Raw genomic sequence first — 14,875 nt, forward strand, 5'->3', positions numbered from 1 at the left:
CTAAGCCTGGGACTCCTAACCATTGTCCATCTTGCTAAGTAAGTACATTATTCTGTATGGATTAAATTCAATTTTTGATCACTAGTAGAACTTGGACATGACATTTATGTGTAGAAAATAAGATTTGAATCCCTTGAATACTTTGTGCTTTCATGCATTTACCATAGGTTATCTCACAGTATGCCATGGAGGACATGGCATTAGTACTTTTTTTTAAAAAGTATTAAAAATGTCCTTGCTTCTAGTAAAATAAATGATAACTTGGTGACCACCACCTTCTTCTCTAGTGCTATTGCCTCTTAGTGTGGCAGGGCCATGACAATTTTGATTAGCACTTTGAAAGAAACTAGACTTTCCACCTTTGTGCACAAGAGTCTTCATCAATAATGAAGCTGTTATAAGATTGGAGTCTTATAACCTAAAGGATAGTTACATATCTGGATGCCATTAGAAGCTTATAGGTAAATAAAAATGGTTTTGTTAGTTTCTGTGTGTTTTTTTTTAAGGTCATAATTAATTACCAAGATCCCTTGGCATAATAATATCAGTAGGTTGACATTTGTTTCCTTAAAAGTTCATACATTTAAGAGGAAAGAAAAAGGTAATCTATTTTAGCTCTAAGGAGATGTGTGTTTTTAATGAAATAATTTGAATAGATTAATTCATGAAATGGCAGATAATTTTATTAGTAAAACTATTTCTTTGGCTAATTTTCTTTTATCAAGTAAGATTCACTTAATTTTGTAAAACCCTTTAGTTTACCTTAACAGGAAGATAATAAACATTTATATAATGGCTACTACATGTCTGTGTTAGGTATTTTACAAATATTATTTCATTTCATCCTCACCATAGTTTACAGGAAGGTGCTGTTATTATCATTTTACAGTTGAGGAAACAGAGACAAACAGGCTAAATGACTAGCTCATAGCTAGTAAGTGTCTGAAGTTGGGTTTGAACTCATTTTCCAGACTCCAGACCCAGGACTCTATCCATTATATCATCTAGCTGCTTCAAGAAAGCAAAGCTAGTCTTAGTATGCATTTCATAAGAGCACCAAGTTTACTAATTATTTAATTAGCTGTTGATTATTCTTATCTTTTATATTAAATTTTTTAATGACTAATTTGACTGTAGTTAATATAATTCCAGTAATGTTTGTACTTCTGCAGTGTTAATTGAGAGATTAATCGCTCATTAATGACTTGCGTAGATTTAAGTTAATAGTTTCTTTTTTCAGGATTCTTAAATAATGTTATTTTGCCTTAGTTTTTATGTTTTTTTCTCCCCCACAGGTTACCAGTGATTTAAGTACTGGATCTGCAATAGCTTTTTCTTAGCATTTATCTCCTTGAACTTTTATAACTATATATAATTTTAAATATATAAATACATAATATATATAACTATGAAATTCTTAATTCTGTTGATCATTCCTCCCTTCTAGCCTTAGGGATCCCCCCCACCCCCAGCTTTGACTTAATGGCCATAACCTACCTTTCTTTTCTTGATTGTTTAATTTCTAACTGCTTTTTCACCCCTCTCCTGCCTGTGAAATATGAATATTTCCCTGTTCTTGAATTGGGCCCTTTGCCCACTCATTAACTCATGTTCTTTATTCTCTCTTAGAGATCTCATTAGGTCTCATGGATTTAATTTTTTCTGGCAAGTAACTTGTTTACATATCAAGACCATATTTCTATCTTCAATTTCAGCCCTACATCTGTAGGTGCAGGTGCTTTTTTGGGGAAGTCTGTTTGCTGTTTCATCAGTACTTGATACTCAACATGTCCAAAATCTGAACTTCCATCTCCTTCTTAAAACTCACCCCTGTTCTAAACTTTTCCATTTGTCTTAATAATGTTATCTGTTTTTTTTTGTTTGCATTCACCCAATCACAATCTTCATTCAGGCCCTCATAACTACTTGGCTGGACCGTAGTATTAGCCAGGAAATTGCCTTCTTGTGTTCATTGCTGCTGCTTTTTCAATACATTCTTATAATTGCCAGAATAAATTTTCTAAGACACAGGTACTGTATAAAAAGCAAACTTTCAGATTGGCTGCCACTGAAGTCTATACATTCCAGCTGCATAAATCTCCATATATTTTTCTAATTTATCTGATCCTCAAACTTGATGTTACATCTGAAATCTGTGTGTCTTTCCTAAGCTTAGAATGTATTTTTTCCTCATTTATAACTTTCAGATTCTTGACTTTGCTTGTGCTTGACAACCAGCCCAACTTAAATGCCACATTTCTGATACACTCTTTCTCATTCTCTTCTACTTGCTCCTAATTTAAAGTGTTTTCTTCATCAGATAGTTCCATGGTACTTTGTCTGGATCTCTCCTTTGCTTCTATCACTCACTGCCTTGTGCAGAATGTCACATATCCCATTCTCTTCAGCAGAATGTCTTTGAATTCAGGGGCTGTTTTGTTTTTGGAATTTATGTATCACTTGTCACAGTGCATACTTTGCATATAGGAACTTAAAAAAAGTTAAATGGGATTCAACTATCCCTTTACTCCCAATGACACCTTAGTTAATCATAGGGTAGAAGCAGCCACATTTGCATATATACACTTTGAATATACTCATAGAATAAGGGGGAAGAGTGTGGTCATTGGGAATGAGGAAAAAAAGAAGCAAGAAGATAATCATGGTTCAATGGAAGAAATTTTGAATTTGGAGTCAAAAGGCCAAAGTTTGAATCATGGCTCATCTGGAAATGATTTGTGTGACCTTGAGCAAAGTCTTTCACCTCTTTGGGCCTCAGTTCTCTTATTTGTAAAGAAATGAAAATGGAGATGATGACTTTCTAGTTCCCTTCTGTGACACTGGGAAAGAAACACACATTTATGCCTATAGCAATCTAAGCATGTTCAGGCTTTGGAATATATATATTTTTTTCTTTTAGGAAAAAACATATATAGATATATGGCACATGATTATTTAGAAATCTGAAGTTGAGCTCTTGTTATGTTCCTATATTCCTAAGAAATACTTTAAACATTAAAATTATAGAATGCAATATATATTATTCAATTAAGGACATGCTTATTTTTTTTTTTTTTTTTAAAGAATGGTTTCGTCTTACTTAGTACATCATGGGTACTGTGCTACAGCAGAAGCATTTGCCAGATCTACAGACCAGACCGTACTAGAAGAATTAGCTTCAATTAAGAATAGACAAAGTAAGAACTCAGTGCAATGTCATTAATGTATTTTGTGTAGGGTTGAAGTTTTGTTTCTAATGCTTTTCATTTTAAAATATTTGTTTACATGATTTTAAAATAATTGTAGATCTACAAAACTCATTCTAATAAAAATTTTGATGGTCAACTTCAAATAGAATAAATAATAAGAAAGCAGCACTGTCATAGAATTCTACATATTGATTTTTAAAAATGTAAAAAGTTTTGGTGAGAAATGTCTTCCTGATTGATAGCTAAATGCCTTTGTGCTTATTTAGAAGGGAAAAAAATCATCTTCTCTTAACTTTGAAACCAAACTGTTCTTATGTAGAAGATATTTGAAATAAAAATTATTTAAATAATTAATGGGGACTCATGCTAATGAGACCAAGGTTGTTAGACCTGTTGCTGTAGTGGCAAATTAATTTGACTCCGATGGTCATGAGCTATATCAGAATTTGTTTTTTTTTTATCACAAATATAATAAGATAATAAGAATATACTTAATTGCTTTTGAAAAAACTTCTTAATTTAAAACCATATTCATATTTAAGACTTGATCTTATTTTTTTGGACAAGAATCAGAGATTAGGAATGAAAGCCCAATAAAGAATTTTTTATATGATTCTTTAGTTTTTATAATTGCATTGAAACTGCAGTGTTTACTTAGCTTTTTTTTTCATAATTTTTTTTGTACTTTGCTCTGTATTATTGAGCACAGATATTTGACTTTGTTCTTTTTATTATGTGAATATACCAAACATAGTAGTGCTTTGATTAGTGTTATTTCAAAATAACATCATTTGTACATTATAACCAAAAGGTGCTATAATGTTAATCTGAGACATAGATTTTTGGGAGAATCAGCCCAAGGGTATGATTAATTTCCCTTAATATTGGTTTGCTTACTAAATATTCAAAACATTTTTTGGTATAATTTAATTTTCCTCCATTTATGTTGTTTATGCCTAAAATTATCTTTTTTAAAGAGAGCCACTTAGGTATTTTTATTTATGGTATATCTATAATCTAAAATGTGACTTCTCACTTCTGAGACCAAGGCTTTCAAGAGAGTAATATAAATTTATTGCTGTGAGTAAATAATGAACAAATTACAGGAAACTTTTAGGTAATTTTATTCTTTTGTTTTTTTTTTTTTTTCTTTAAAGTTAACTTTCTACTTTATTTTAATGAACAGGAATACAGAAATTGGTATTAGCAGGAAGAATGGGAGAAGCCATTGAAACAACACAACAGTTATATCCAAGTTTACTTGAAAGAAATCCTAATCTCCTATTCACATTAAAGTGAGTTCCTCTTAGGCTACTTGATATAGAGGCAAAATTATTTTAATACTGTAATCACTTTAGATTTAATTTTACTTTTATTTAAATGTTTGTAAGATTCTTCTTTAAAGTGGATTCTTCTTTAAATAATGAAAACATGCATTGTTAAAAAAAATAAAATATTTTGATATGTGACTTGAGCATTTTGATTCTCTAATTCTTCATTGTTGAATCTGTTAGATTCTATATATCTTTTTTAAATTTTTAAAATAGATCTTTGCAATAAATCTTTTAGCTTTTTAAAAATGTTAACATTTGCTCATTTTTTGCATTATAATTACATTTTTCACAGAAATTCTCAATGTAAGAGTGTAGAACTAGAAATTCTACAGACTCAATTTGAATGGATACTAATTTTTTTGAAATCTTTTTAACCTCATTCTTAAGAATATAACTGATATAAATAGTCTTATTTTGATATTTTGCTTTAAGTTAATCATCTCAAATTATTAGTTACATTAACTCTTTTTAACAAAAAGAATACCTTTTTCTCCCACTATCCCTAGTAGTTACATACAATATTGTCAAAATTCTGAAATTTCTCTTCCAAAAATCAGCCACTTAAAATTCACATCATTAACATGCATGATGCTGTCCAATACATTAAGGTAAAGTACCAAGTTGAACGCCATTGTGTAATGTATACTGTAATGCTTTCTTTTTTTTTTTTTATTCTCTAGGGTTCGGCAGTTTATAGAAATGGTGAATGGTACTGATAGTGAAGTAAGGTGTTTAGGAGGTCGGAGTCCAAAGTCTCAAGACAGTTATCCTGTTAGTCCTCGACCATTTAGTAGTCCAAGCATGAGCCCCAGCCATGGAATGAATATCCACAGTTTAGCATCAGGCAAAGGAAATGCCACACATTTTTCTGGTGAGGTTCATTTAGAAAATTTAATATTTTGCTTTTCCGTATATTTTTTAAATAAGTGGATTAAAAATACCATAAAATGTTTTTCAGAAGGTTTCTTTTGAAAATAAACACTAAATGCTGATTTTTAGCCAAGTTGTTGATTTCAAAATAGTAAGAATTTAATAACATTTGTTATTATGGATATGTTTTATATAGATTTGGAATCAGGAAGATCTAGTTTTTTTTTTTATTATTTTTTTTATTTTATTTTTTTTATTTAATAGCCTTTTATTTACAGGATATATGCATGGGTAACTTTATAGCATTAACAATTGCCAAACCTCTTGTTCCAATTTTTCACCTCTTACCCCCCCCACCCCCTCCCCCAGATGACAGGATGACCAGTAGATGTTAAATACATTAAAATATAAATTAGATACACAATAAGTATACATGACCAAAACGTTATTTTGCTGTACAAAAAGAATCAGACAAAGATCTAGTTTCAAACCCCACCTCAGATACTTAGTTCTATTACCCTAGACAGATCACTTCATTCCTCTGTACTTCAGTTGCCTTAGTTAAAAAAGGAAGGGGGGGGGCGGGGGGGCAGATTATGCTAAATGGCTTCCACTATCCTTTCAGATAGTAAATATATGCTGTCATGCCCTGAGCTTTTTATTTTTGAGGGGAGGAAAGGGTTGAGAGTGAAATATCTAAAGGAATATTAAGATATAAGTTGTCATAAAACTTAGTTGAGTAGAGGTGACAATTTCTTGGCTTCCCTTTCCTCTGTCCCCTAATTTGCAAACCTTTATTTTTTTCCCCTTGTATCCCTTCTCCATAGTGGAAGGGGAGGGAAAGACCCTTATAACAAATATGCATAGCAAACAAAACATTCACATTGCCCATCCAAATACTATGGGGGTGACAGTTTTCATCTGAAATCTGACCATCATGTAAGTGGGCCAAACTTTTTAAGAATATGGATTGTCAATTAGGAAGCATTTTCAAGTTATAGTGTTGGGCTTGTTCTGAAAGTAGTAATTAAGGCTGAATTTTGATTTTCCATATATTTTGTACTAACAAGAGCAAATGGCAGGGAACATCTAATTTGTGTTATAGTATAATCCACTAAAATTCATAGTAAAATACCACAGTGCAAATCTACTTTAAGCATATACATCTTTTGAATAAATTGTCATGTGTTTCACTTGAGAATATGTACCAATACATATATGTTCTAATACATGTTCTGATACATAGTAAACTCGCAACAAATGTTTGAATTTTTTCACCCCTTTTTTAAAAGGTTTGAATTTATTCGCAAAATCAACTCTGTTTTGTTGTTAGTAGCTCAGTTTCTACTCAGTATGTAATCTTTTTGTCCTTAGATAGATCTTGTTATTTAGTATGGTATCTGGCATATAGTAAATAATTAATGCTTTTTCACTTATTTGAGATTTCTGTTGTCTTATGCATTGTAACTTAACACAGTTTGTGGAATGTTTTGCTAATTTAGTTTAGACTCTGACCACATGAACAAATTAAATTACTTTTTTCTTTTATTACTAAATCTTTTTTCTTTTTTTTTTTTTTTTAATAACTTTCTTTAGGTTTTGAAAGTTGTAGTAATGGAGTAATATCAAATAAAGCACATCAATCTTATTGTCATAGTAAACACCAATCAACCAGTTTAAATGTCCCTGAACTGAATAGTATAAATGTATCAAGATCACAACAAATTAATAGCTTCACCAGGTAAGCAATCGCTCTTGTCTTTTTGCTTAATCTCTAGTAGCAACATAATTAAAAGTATAGTCTTAGGTGAACATCTATCTGGTATCTCCACCAGACGAGGTTACGGGCATTTCTAGAATCGGGGAAGAAGAAAAAGAGCTTGAGTTTAGGGGAGGTTGGATGAGAACTTAGTCCTTTTGGTTTTTATTTCTATTGGCAAAGAGAGAGTCAGAGTCATATTGAACCCTTAGAAAGTTTAATTAACTAAATGAAGTAGTCACAATTATGCTTTGGATATACACGTTGGTAATACTGTTTCTGTGGGAAAATGTTTCATGGAATACAGCAAGAACCTGATCTAGCATGGGGAATGAAGATTGATTAAGCATTCAAATAGAAAATATACTAAACAAACAAATTGGATAACCTAGATTCTAGTTCCAGATTGAGTCCTGAGTAGAAAAGAGACATGTCCTGCCTTAATACATTAAGTTCGAGATGGCAATGAAATATTTGATTAGGTATTCTTAAATAGATCAATAGATAAAGAAAGGAAAAAAAAGCAATACATTATTTTGAGAATTCTAAACAAAATAAAATTGGAAATTTGGGAATCGGATTTTTTTGCCATGGTAAGTACAATTATAAAGGATAGTTTAAAATCAAGGTTTGGTAGTGCCATGAAATTTAAGTGGCTTAGGAGAGGGAGAGGGTGCTAAAAGAGGTCTTGAAGAATGAGACTAAGTACTTTGAGGGTATTTTAGAAGAAGGTAAAAAAAAATTGGGTTATAGTGAGAACATTTTGAGGAATTCAAGCAACAAACACAGTTCAGTGATTTCAGTATTGAAAACATTATTGAATAAATTCAGATATACACATGAGAAACAAGTAACTTTATAAGGCTGGACTTTTAAGAATGAAGAATATTTTGAGTAGTATGTGGAAAGAAGAGGAGAAATGAGAGGATTTAATATTTCATGTTAGGACTGCAGGAATAGGAATAACTAGAAGAAGATAATTTTTTTCCCATTTTTCACATTGGTGTATTGATTATTCTAAGGATTAAATGAAAATATATGTGAAAATACTTTGAAAAAGAAAAAAGCATACTATTCTTTGATTTCACATTGAGTCTCCAGAGTTCTCTCTGGTTGTGAATGGTGCTTTCCATCCCAAGTCTCTTAGAACTGCCTTGAATCACTGCATTGTTGAAAAGAACCATATCCATCACAGTTCATCATCACATAATCTTGTTGCTGTGGTTCTATTCACTTCAATCACATCTATTCATGTAAGTCTCTCTAGGCTTTTTTGAAATCAGCCTGCTCATCATATCTTATAAAACAATAATATTCCATAATATATCCCCCAACTTGTGGGGATCTACTCAATTTCTATTTCTTGCCATTTTTACAAAAACTGCTGCTACAAACATTTTTTGCACATGTGGGGTCCCTTTCCCTTCTTTGAGATCACTTTGGATACAGGCCCAATAAAGACACTGCTGGATCAAAGAGTATGCAAAGTTTGATAACCCTTTGGACATAGTTGCACATTGTTCTCTCCAGAATGGTTGGATCATTTCATCATCCACCATCAATGCAGGCTAAATTTCTTTCTAAAGTTGTTATGCTGTCTTAATTTATAAAGTAATGTAAGTACGGTTGAGCAAGAATGCATTTTAAAGACTTTTTGCCAATATGGTATTACTTGTAATTTTGTTTTGTTTTTTCATTTTGCAGCAATGATGTAGACATGGAAACTGATCACTATTCCAATGGAGTTGGAGAGACTTCCTCCAATGGTTTCCTAAATGGTAGCTCTAAACATGACCACGAAATGGAAGAATGTGACACCGAAATGGGTCTGCAGTGATATTTCTTGTATTTTTAATAAAAAATGGTAGCTACGAGGTTATGTTCTTATTTGTGCTCATTCACAAGTGACAAAACAAATTGAATTCACCGATGTGATTGTTTGGATTTTAAAGATATATAGTTTATCTGGATTTTTTTTTTTTGAGGGGGATTAGTAGAGGAAATTGAAGAATGCAGAAGTTAATTAATCATTCTTTTTTCAAATAATTGCTTTGGAAATCAGATGTTTTTAAATTTTTCTTTTTAAATAATTTGGAGCTATACCTAACTAATTTATTTTTCTGGATAAAGTTATTATAGCTATTAACAGTAGTGGCAGTTTTCAAATTAGTGTTAAAATCTTATGTGCGTGTACAGGTAGGGGATGTGGAAAGTCCTATCCTGTTTATTTAGATAAAGCCCTGAAGTCAAAAGTTGAATAGGGATAGTTTGTGTTGGCTTTTTTTTTCCCTCCCCGAACTGAACTCCATATAATTGAGCTGTCATTCTAAATCTTAAAAGCATGCATAATTACACTGTTCTGTTACCTTATATTACAAATAGTAACACACACAGTTCAGTGATTCAGAATTCTCCACAGTTGGGAGAGTTAAAATTATTGAAGCTTTTAAATGATTTATTCAGCAGAAACTCCATGGCAGCACTGGATTTCTTCAGTGTGTTGAGGTAAACACATTTATTCAATTGTTAGTAAAGAAACAAATGTTCCTAGAGTTTTTATAAGGAAATGTACTTTATAAATGCAACAATGTGTTACCTTTTAAAAATAAATTTGTTAAAGCTATATACCTTTTTAAAGCAAAAAAAAAATTTAGTTTCAAAGCATTTGTAACTTTTATTCATGTTAATGATGGAATCAGTTTTGCAAGAATACATCTTATTTTTAAAAATGATTTGGAAATTCAGATAATTGTTGTAGAACCATTTTGGAATGTGAATTTTTTTGTTATTGAGGTATATGGCCCTAGTAAAGACTTAGTGAAATTGTTCAAGGGTAAGTAGTCCATCTCTTTGTTTTTGAGAAAGAAGTTTTATTTTACTTAAATGTACCTTCTTAATTTCATGGCACTTGGGGACTTTATAAGTAAAATTTTCCATTGTGTCTTAAGTTTTACTCTTCTGTGCCCTCTTATAATTTACCTGTATGGTTATCTTAAGCTTTTCTGACTTGGAAAAGGTGAAGAAGCATTAGAAGCACAGCACACCATGATAAGCTGCTAAGGGGTTACACAGAAATTAGTAACAAAATTGAAAAGGGATTTAAGCCTCTTTGTCCCTCATTTCATGCTTATCCACTGGATTTCTTACTAATTTTATAAATGGATAAAAATGTATCTGTGCAGCTATAAAGCTTAGACATATAAGTTAGACTTCATTAATATACATTTCTTAATTGAAATGTAAAGTGTATTTCAGAGTAAAATTGTCTTGATTTTTAATATATATGAAGAGAGAAAGAGAGAGAAAAGTCTTTTTCATTAGGGTAGTAATACGTTTAATTTTTTTTTTTTGTATTATTACTGATAGAGGGTCATTGTTCTTGTAGAAGTAGATTCAAATCACTTGAGACGACAGCTTTGTGGAGGAAGTCAAGCAGCCATTGAAAGAATGATCCACTTTGGAAGAGAATTACAAGCTATGAGTGAACAACTAAGGAGAGAATGTGGCAAGAACACTGCAAATAAAAAAATGTTAAAAGTGAGTTATTTCATATATTTCTATCATGTTTAACATATATTGGACTACTTGCCATCTAGGGGAGGGCATGGGGGAAGGGAAAGAAAATTGGAACACAAGGTTTTTCTAGGGCTAATGCTGTCCACTTATATATTTTGAAAAATAAAAAGCTTTAATAAAAATTTCTCATATTTTATCTTGGGTGTCAGGGTGGGGAAAACATTATAGTTCAAATTGTTAGTAAGTTTTTAAAAATCTTAATGACATACATCCTACCTTTATTTCACCCCCTTAGCTGAGAATGAGAAATGGTTTTAGTAGGGAGTATTCACAATTTTAACAGGTTAAGAAAAAAACTGTTAGATTTTCTTTCAAAGAAGGAATATTGGTGAAATAAAGGACTTAAGATGTTAAGACTTTTAACTAAACCTTCTTTCATTAGGAAGATATTTTAAAATGCATAGGTTATTTAATTGGAAGATAAAGATCAAGTGGTCATACTACCCTAATATAAATTTATATCTTGTTTGAGTTGTGTTAATAGGTTTGGCCCTTAAAGGTACAGGAATTGTCTAAGATTATACTGACTTTGTAAAGTTTTGATGGTCTTGTGAATCTATACAAATTCTATCTCAAACTTATGCGAACATGAAGAACACAACCATATTGGTGCCATCACTTTGATCTCATCACTCCCATGCTTCATATCCTTTCAGTATCATCCCTACTCTCTTCCACTTTCAAGGAATTGACTGATCCTTGTCAAGGCCAACCCTTATCATTGTTCCTTTGACTCCATCCTCTTCTGTCTCCTAAGAACTTAACCCCACTTATGTTGGCCACTTTCATCTTTAGTCTCTATTTAAGGGCTTCTTTCTTCCTTGATACCTACCAGTCTTCCCCAAATGCAGAAAACCTACACTTAATTAACCCTGCCATCCTCTAAGTTATTGATTCTATCTTTTCTTTTTTCTTGCCAGACTCTTAGAAAAAGATATTCAGACTTTGTCACTTTTCATGAAATTTTCAAATTGGCCATCCACTTTTCGGAGATTGCACTTTTTGAAGATACTAGTGATAACCTATTTGCTAGTAAATCCAGTGGTCTTTTTTTGAATCATTCTTCTCAATCATTCTGCAATTGCTGACAATGTTTAACCATCCTCCACTTTATATGCTGTCTGCTCTCTAGTTTTCTCATCAAGTTTCCTTCCTTTGCTGAATATTATTCATGTCCTCCCTTCTTTTTATGTTTGTACTCCAGGGACCTCTGTTGTTGGTTTTGTTCTCTATTCTCTAAATTCTCTATTTCCACATGATTAACAAATCTATATATTCAGACCTCAGTTATTTTCTTTTGAGCTCTATGATTTATCAAACGGCTTGGATGGACATCTCTACCTAAATGTCATTATTATTTTTCCAGCAATCTAGTTTAATGGTCTACAAGTTCACCCTTCATTCTCCTTTACTCCCCATAAGCAGTCTATTGCCAAGTCTTACATTTCTATCTCCATAGTAGTCCCTTACATCTGCCATTTTTTAATTTCTATTCAGACCACAATCACTCTCCTTGTGGCTTTTGTCATCACACACCTGAACTACTGCAGTGTCCTCTTGTTTGGTCTCACTGAATCAAGGCTTTGATCTTATTGAGTCGTCTATATAGCTGCCAAGATATTACTCTTTCAGTGATTTTTAATGTATCTAAAAACAAATACATTTGTCATCTTTTATAATTTAAATCTTTACAATCTGGTTTCAGCCAATCTTTCCTTATTGATTTCATCTTATTTCCCTTCATGTACTCAGCGCTCTTGCCAAATTGTCAGTTTATTCTTTTCTGTTTGTGACAACTACATTTCCCACTCTGACCTTCTTTTCCACAGGCTGTTTGCCCATATATAGAATGTTTTGTTGCCTCAAAATCTTTAGGTTGTTTTTTTTTTCCTTTTATTTTGTTTGTTTAATATTTTTCCTCAGTTACATTCCAAACAAAAAAATTTTTTGCACATGTTTTTTAAAAGGTTTTGAGTTTTAGGTTCTTTCCCCTTATCTCCACCACAATTAACAAATCATATGTGAAGTTATGCAAAACATTATAAAAGTCAGGTTGTGAAAGAATACATAGATGTCCCACCCTAATGAAAATAAGAACCCTCAAGAAAAATTAAATAAAAAAAAATAGAGAATGCTTTGATCTGTATTCAAACACAGTCATTTCCTTTTCTGGGTATGGATGGGATTTTTTATCATAAGTCCTTTGGGAGAAGTAGTGGATGATGGTACTGCTGAAAATAACAAAGGCTTCCACAGATGGCCAACCCAGAACATTGCTATTACTTTGCATACAGTACATTTCACTTTGCTTGTGTTCATGGAGTACTTTCCAGGTGGTGTTAGTGGTGGTGGTGGTGATTCTTTCTGAGAGCATCCTGCTTATCATTTCTCATAGAACAATAATATCCTATCACCACACACATATCACAGCTTATTGAGCCATTTCCCAATTAACAGGCATCCCCTCAATTTCCAATATTTTTGCTCTGGGAATTGCTGGGAATATTTTTGGTACATATAGATCATTTTCTTTTTTTTTTTTTTTTTTTTTTTCTTTTTCTGAATCTCTTGGTATTCATGACTAGTAGTGTTATTGTTAGGTCAAAGGATAAACATGAATTTATATCCCTTTGGGCACAGGTCATATCTTTTAATCATTTATCAGTTTGGGACATGGCTCTTTTTATAAATTTGACTTAGTTTCCTCTATGTTTGAGAAATGAGGCTTTATCAAAGAAACCTGCTTCGAAATTCTTTTTACAATTACTATTGCTAACTGTATTTTCCCCTCCCCCACTTGCTCTTTCTCTCTCTTTCACCTTGTCCCTCTTCAAAACTGTTTTGCTACTGACCATTCCCTCCCCTAATGTGCCCTCTCTTTTATCACCTCCTCTTTTCTGTATCCCATTCCCCTGATATTTTCCTGCAGGGTAAGATAAATTTCTATATGCATTTTCAGTATGTATGTTACTTCCTCTTTGAGCCAATTTTGAGAGTAAGATTCACTCACTCTTTCCTCTCCCTCTTCCCCTCCACTATAAAAGCCTTTTCTTTCCTCTTTTTGTGACAGAAATTTGTACCATTCTACATCTCTTTCCCTTTCTCCCAGTACATTCCTCTCTCATCCCTTAATTTCTTCATTTTTTAAAAAGATCCCTTTATATAACTTACCTTCATAATTTACCCCACTGCCTTCTGTGTATATATATCCCTCTTAACTGCCATAATAATGTAAAAGTCCTAATGAGTTACAAGTAATGTACTCCCAATGTAAGAATGTAAACTGATAAACCTTATTAAATCCCTTATGATATTACTATGTATAAATTGCTAAGTCTTGTGTTATTCTAACTGTGGCTCCACTATATTTGAGTTATTTCTTTCTGTATGCTTATAATATTTTCTCCTTGACCTGGGAGTTCCAGAATTTGGTATTCCTGGGAGTTTTCAATTTGGGATCTTTTTCAGGAGGTAATTGGTACATTCTTTACCCTCTGGTTCTAGAATATCAGGAGAGTTTACCTTGATAATCTCTTTTAAGGTGATGTCCAAATTCTTTTTTTTTTATTATTACTTGCAGGTAGACTAGTACTTTAAAAATATCTCTCCTGGATTTATTTTCCAGGTTGGTTGTTTTTCCAATGAGATATTTAATAGTGTTTTCTATTTTTTCTATTTTTTTGGTTTTGTTTTATTGTATCTTGATTTCTCATAAAGTCATTAGCTTCCATTTGCTCAGTTCTATTTTTAAGGAATTATTTTTCTCAATGAACTTTTGTGCCTCCTTTCCCAATTGTCCACTTTTGCTTTTTAAGGCATTCTCCTCATTAGCTTTTTGTATTTCCTCTTGCATCTCTTCTCCATTCTTTCCCTAATTTTTCACTCTTTTATCTTACTTGATTTTCAAAGTCCTTTTTGAGCTGAGCCCAGTTCTTATTTTTCTTGGAGGTTTTAGGTATAGGAGCTTTGACTTTATTATTTTCTTCTGAGTGTGTTTTGATTCTTCTTGTCACCACAGTAACTTTCTATGATCAGAAACTTTTTCTATTGTCTGCTCATTTTCCTAGCTTATTACTTGGCTTTTAAAACTCTGTTAAAGTAGGGCTCTGTTTCCACAGTGGAAGCTT

The 14,875-nt window shown here is 32.0% G+C and overlaps 1 protein-coding gene across 2 annotated transcripts in view; it reads left to right on the plus strand.

Annotated features, from left to right (window-relative positions):
- Positions 1-14,875, plus strand: part of RANBP9 (RAN binding protein 9) — a 98,191-nt gene that overhangs the window by 65,224 nt on the left and 18,092 nt on the right. Inside the window, exons 7-13 of one of the 2 annotated variants that reach the window (XM_031946832.1) lie at positions 3,085-3,197; positions 4,396-4,504; positions 5,224-5,414; positions 7,010-7,154; positions 8,877-8,998; positions 9,636-9,677; positions 10,558-10,708. In XM_031946832.1, the coding sequence (XP_031802692.1) occupies positions 3,085-3,197; positions 4,396-4,504; positions 5,224-5,414; positions 7,010-7,154; positions 8,877-8,998; positions 9,636-9,676 (721 nt within the window). In that variant the 3' untranslated portion in view covers position 9,677; positions 10,558-10,708. Of the gene's footprint in view, positions 1-3,084; positions 3,198-4,395; positions 4,505-5,223; positions 5,415-7,009; positions 7,155-8,876; positions 8,999-9,635; positions 9,678-10,557; positions 10,710-14,875 lie in introns of those variants that run through there. The other variant, XM_023496330.2, reaches the window with a different exon arrangement.

The sequence above is a fragment of the Sarcophilus harrisii genome, chromosome 1 (genome assembly GCF_902635505.1).
Source record: "Sarcophilus harrisii chromosome 1, mSarHar1.11, whole genome shotgun sequence".
Taxonomy (NCBI): Eukaryota; Metazoa; Chordata; class Mammalia; order Dasyuromorphia; family Dasyuridae; genus Sarcophilus; species Sarcophilus harrisii.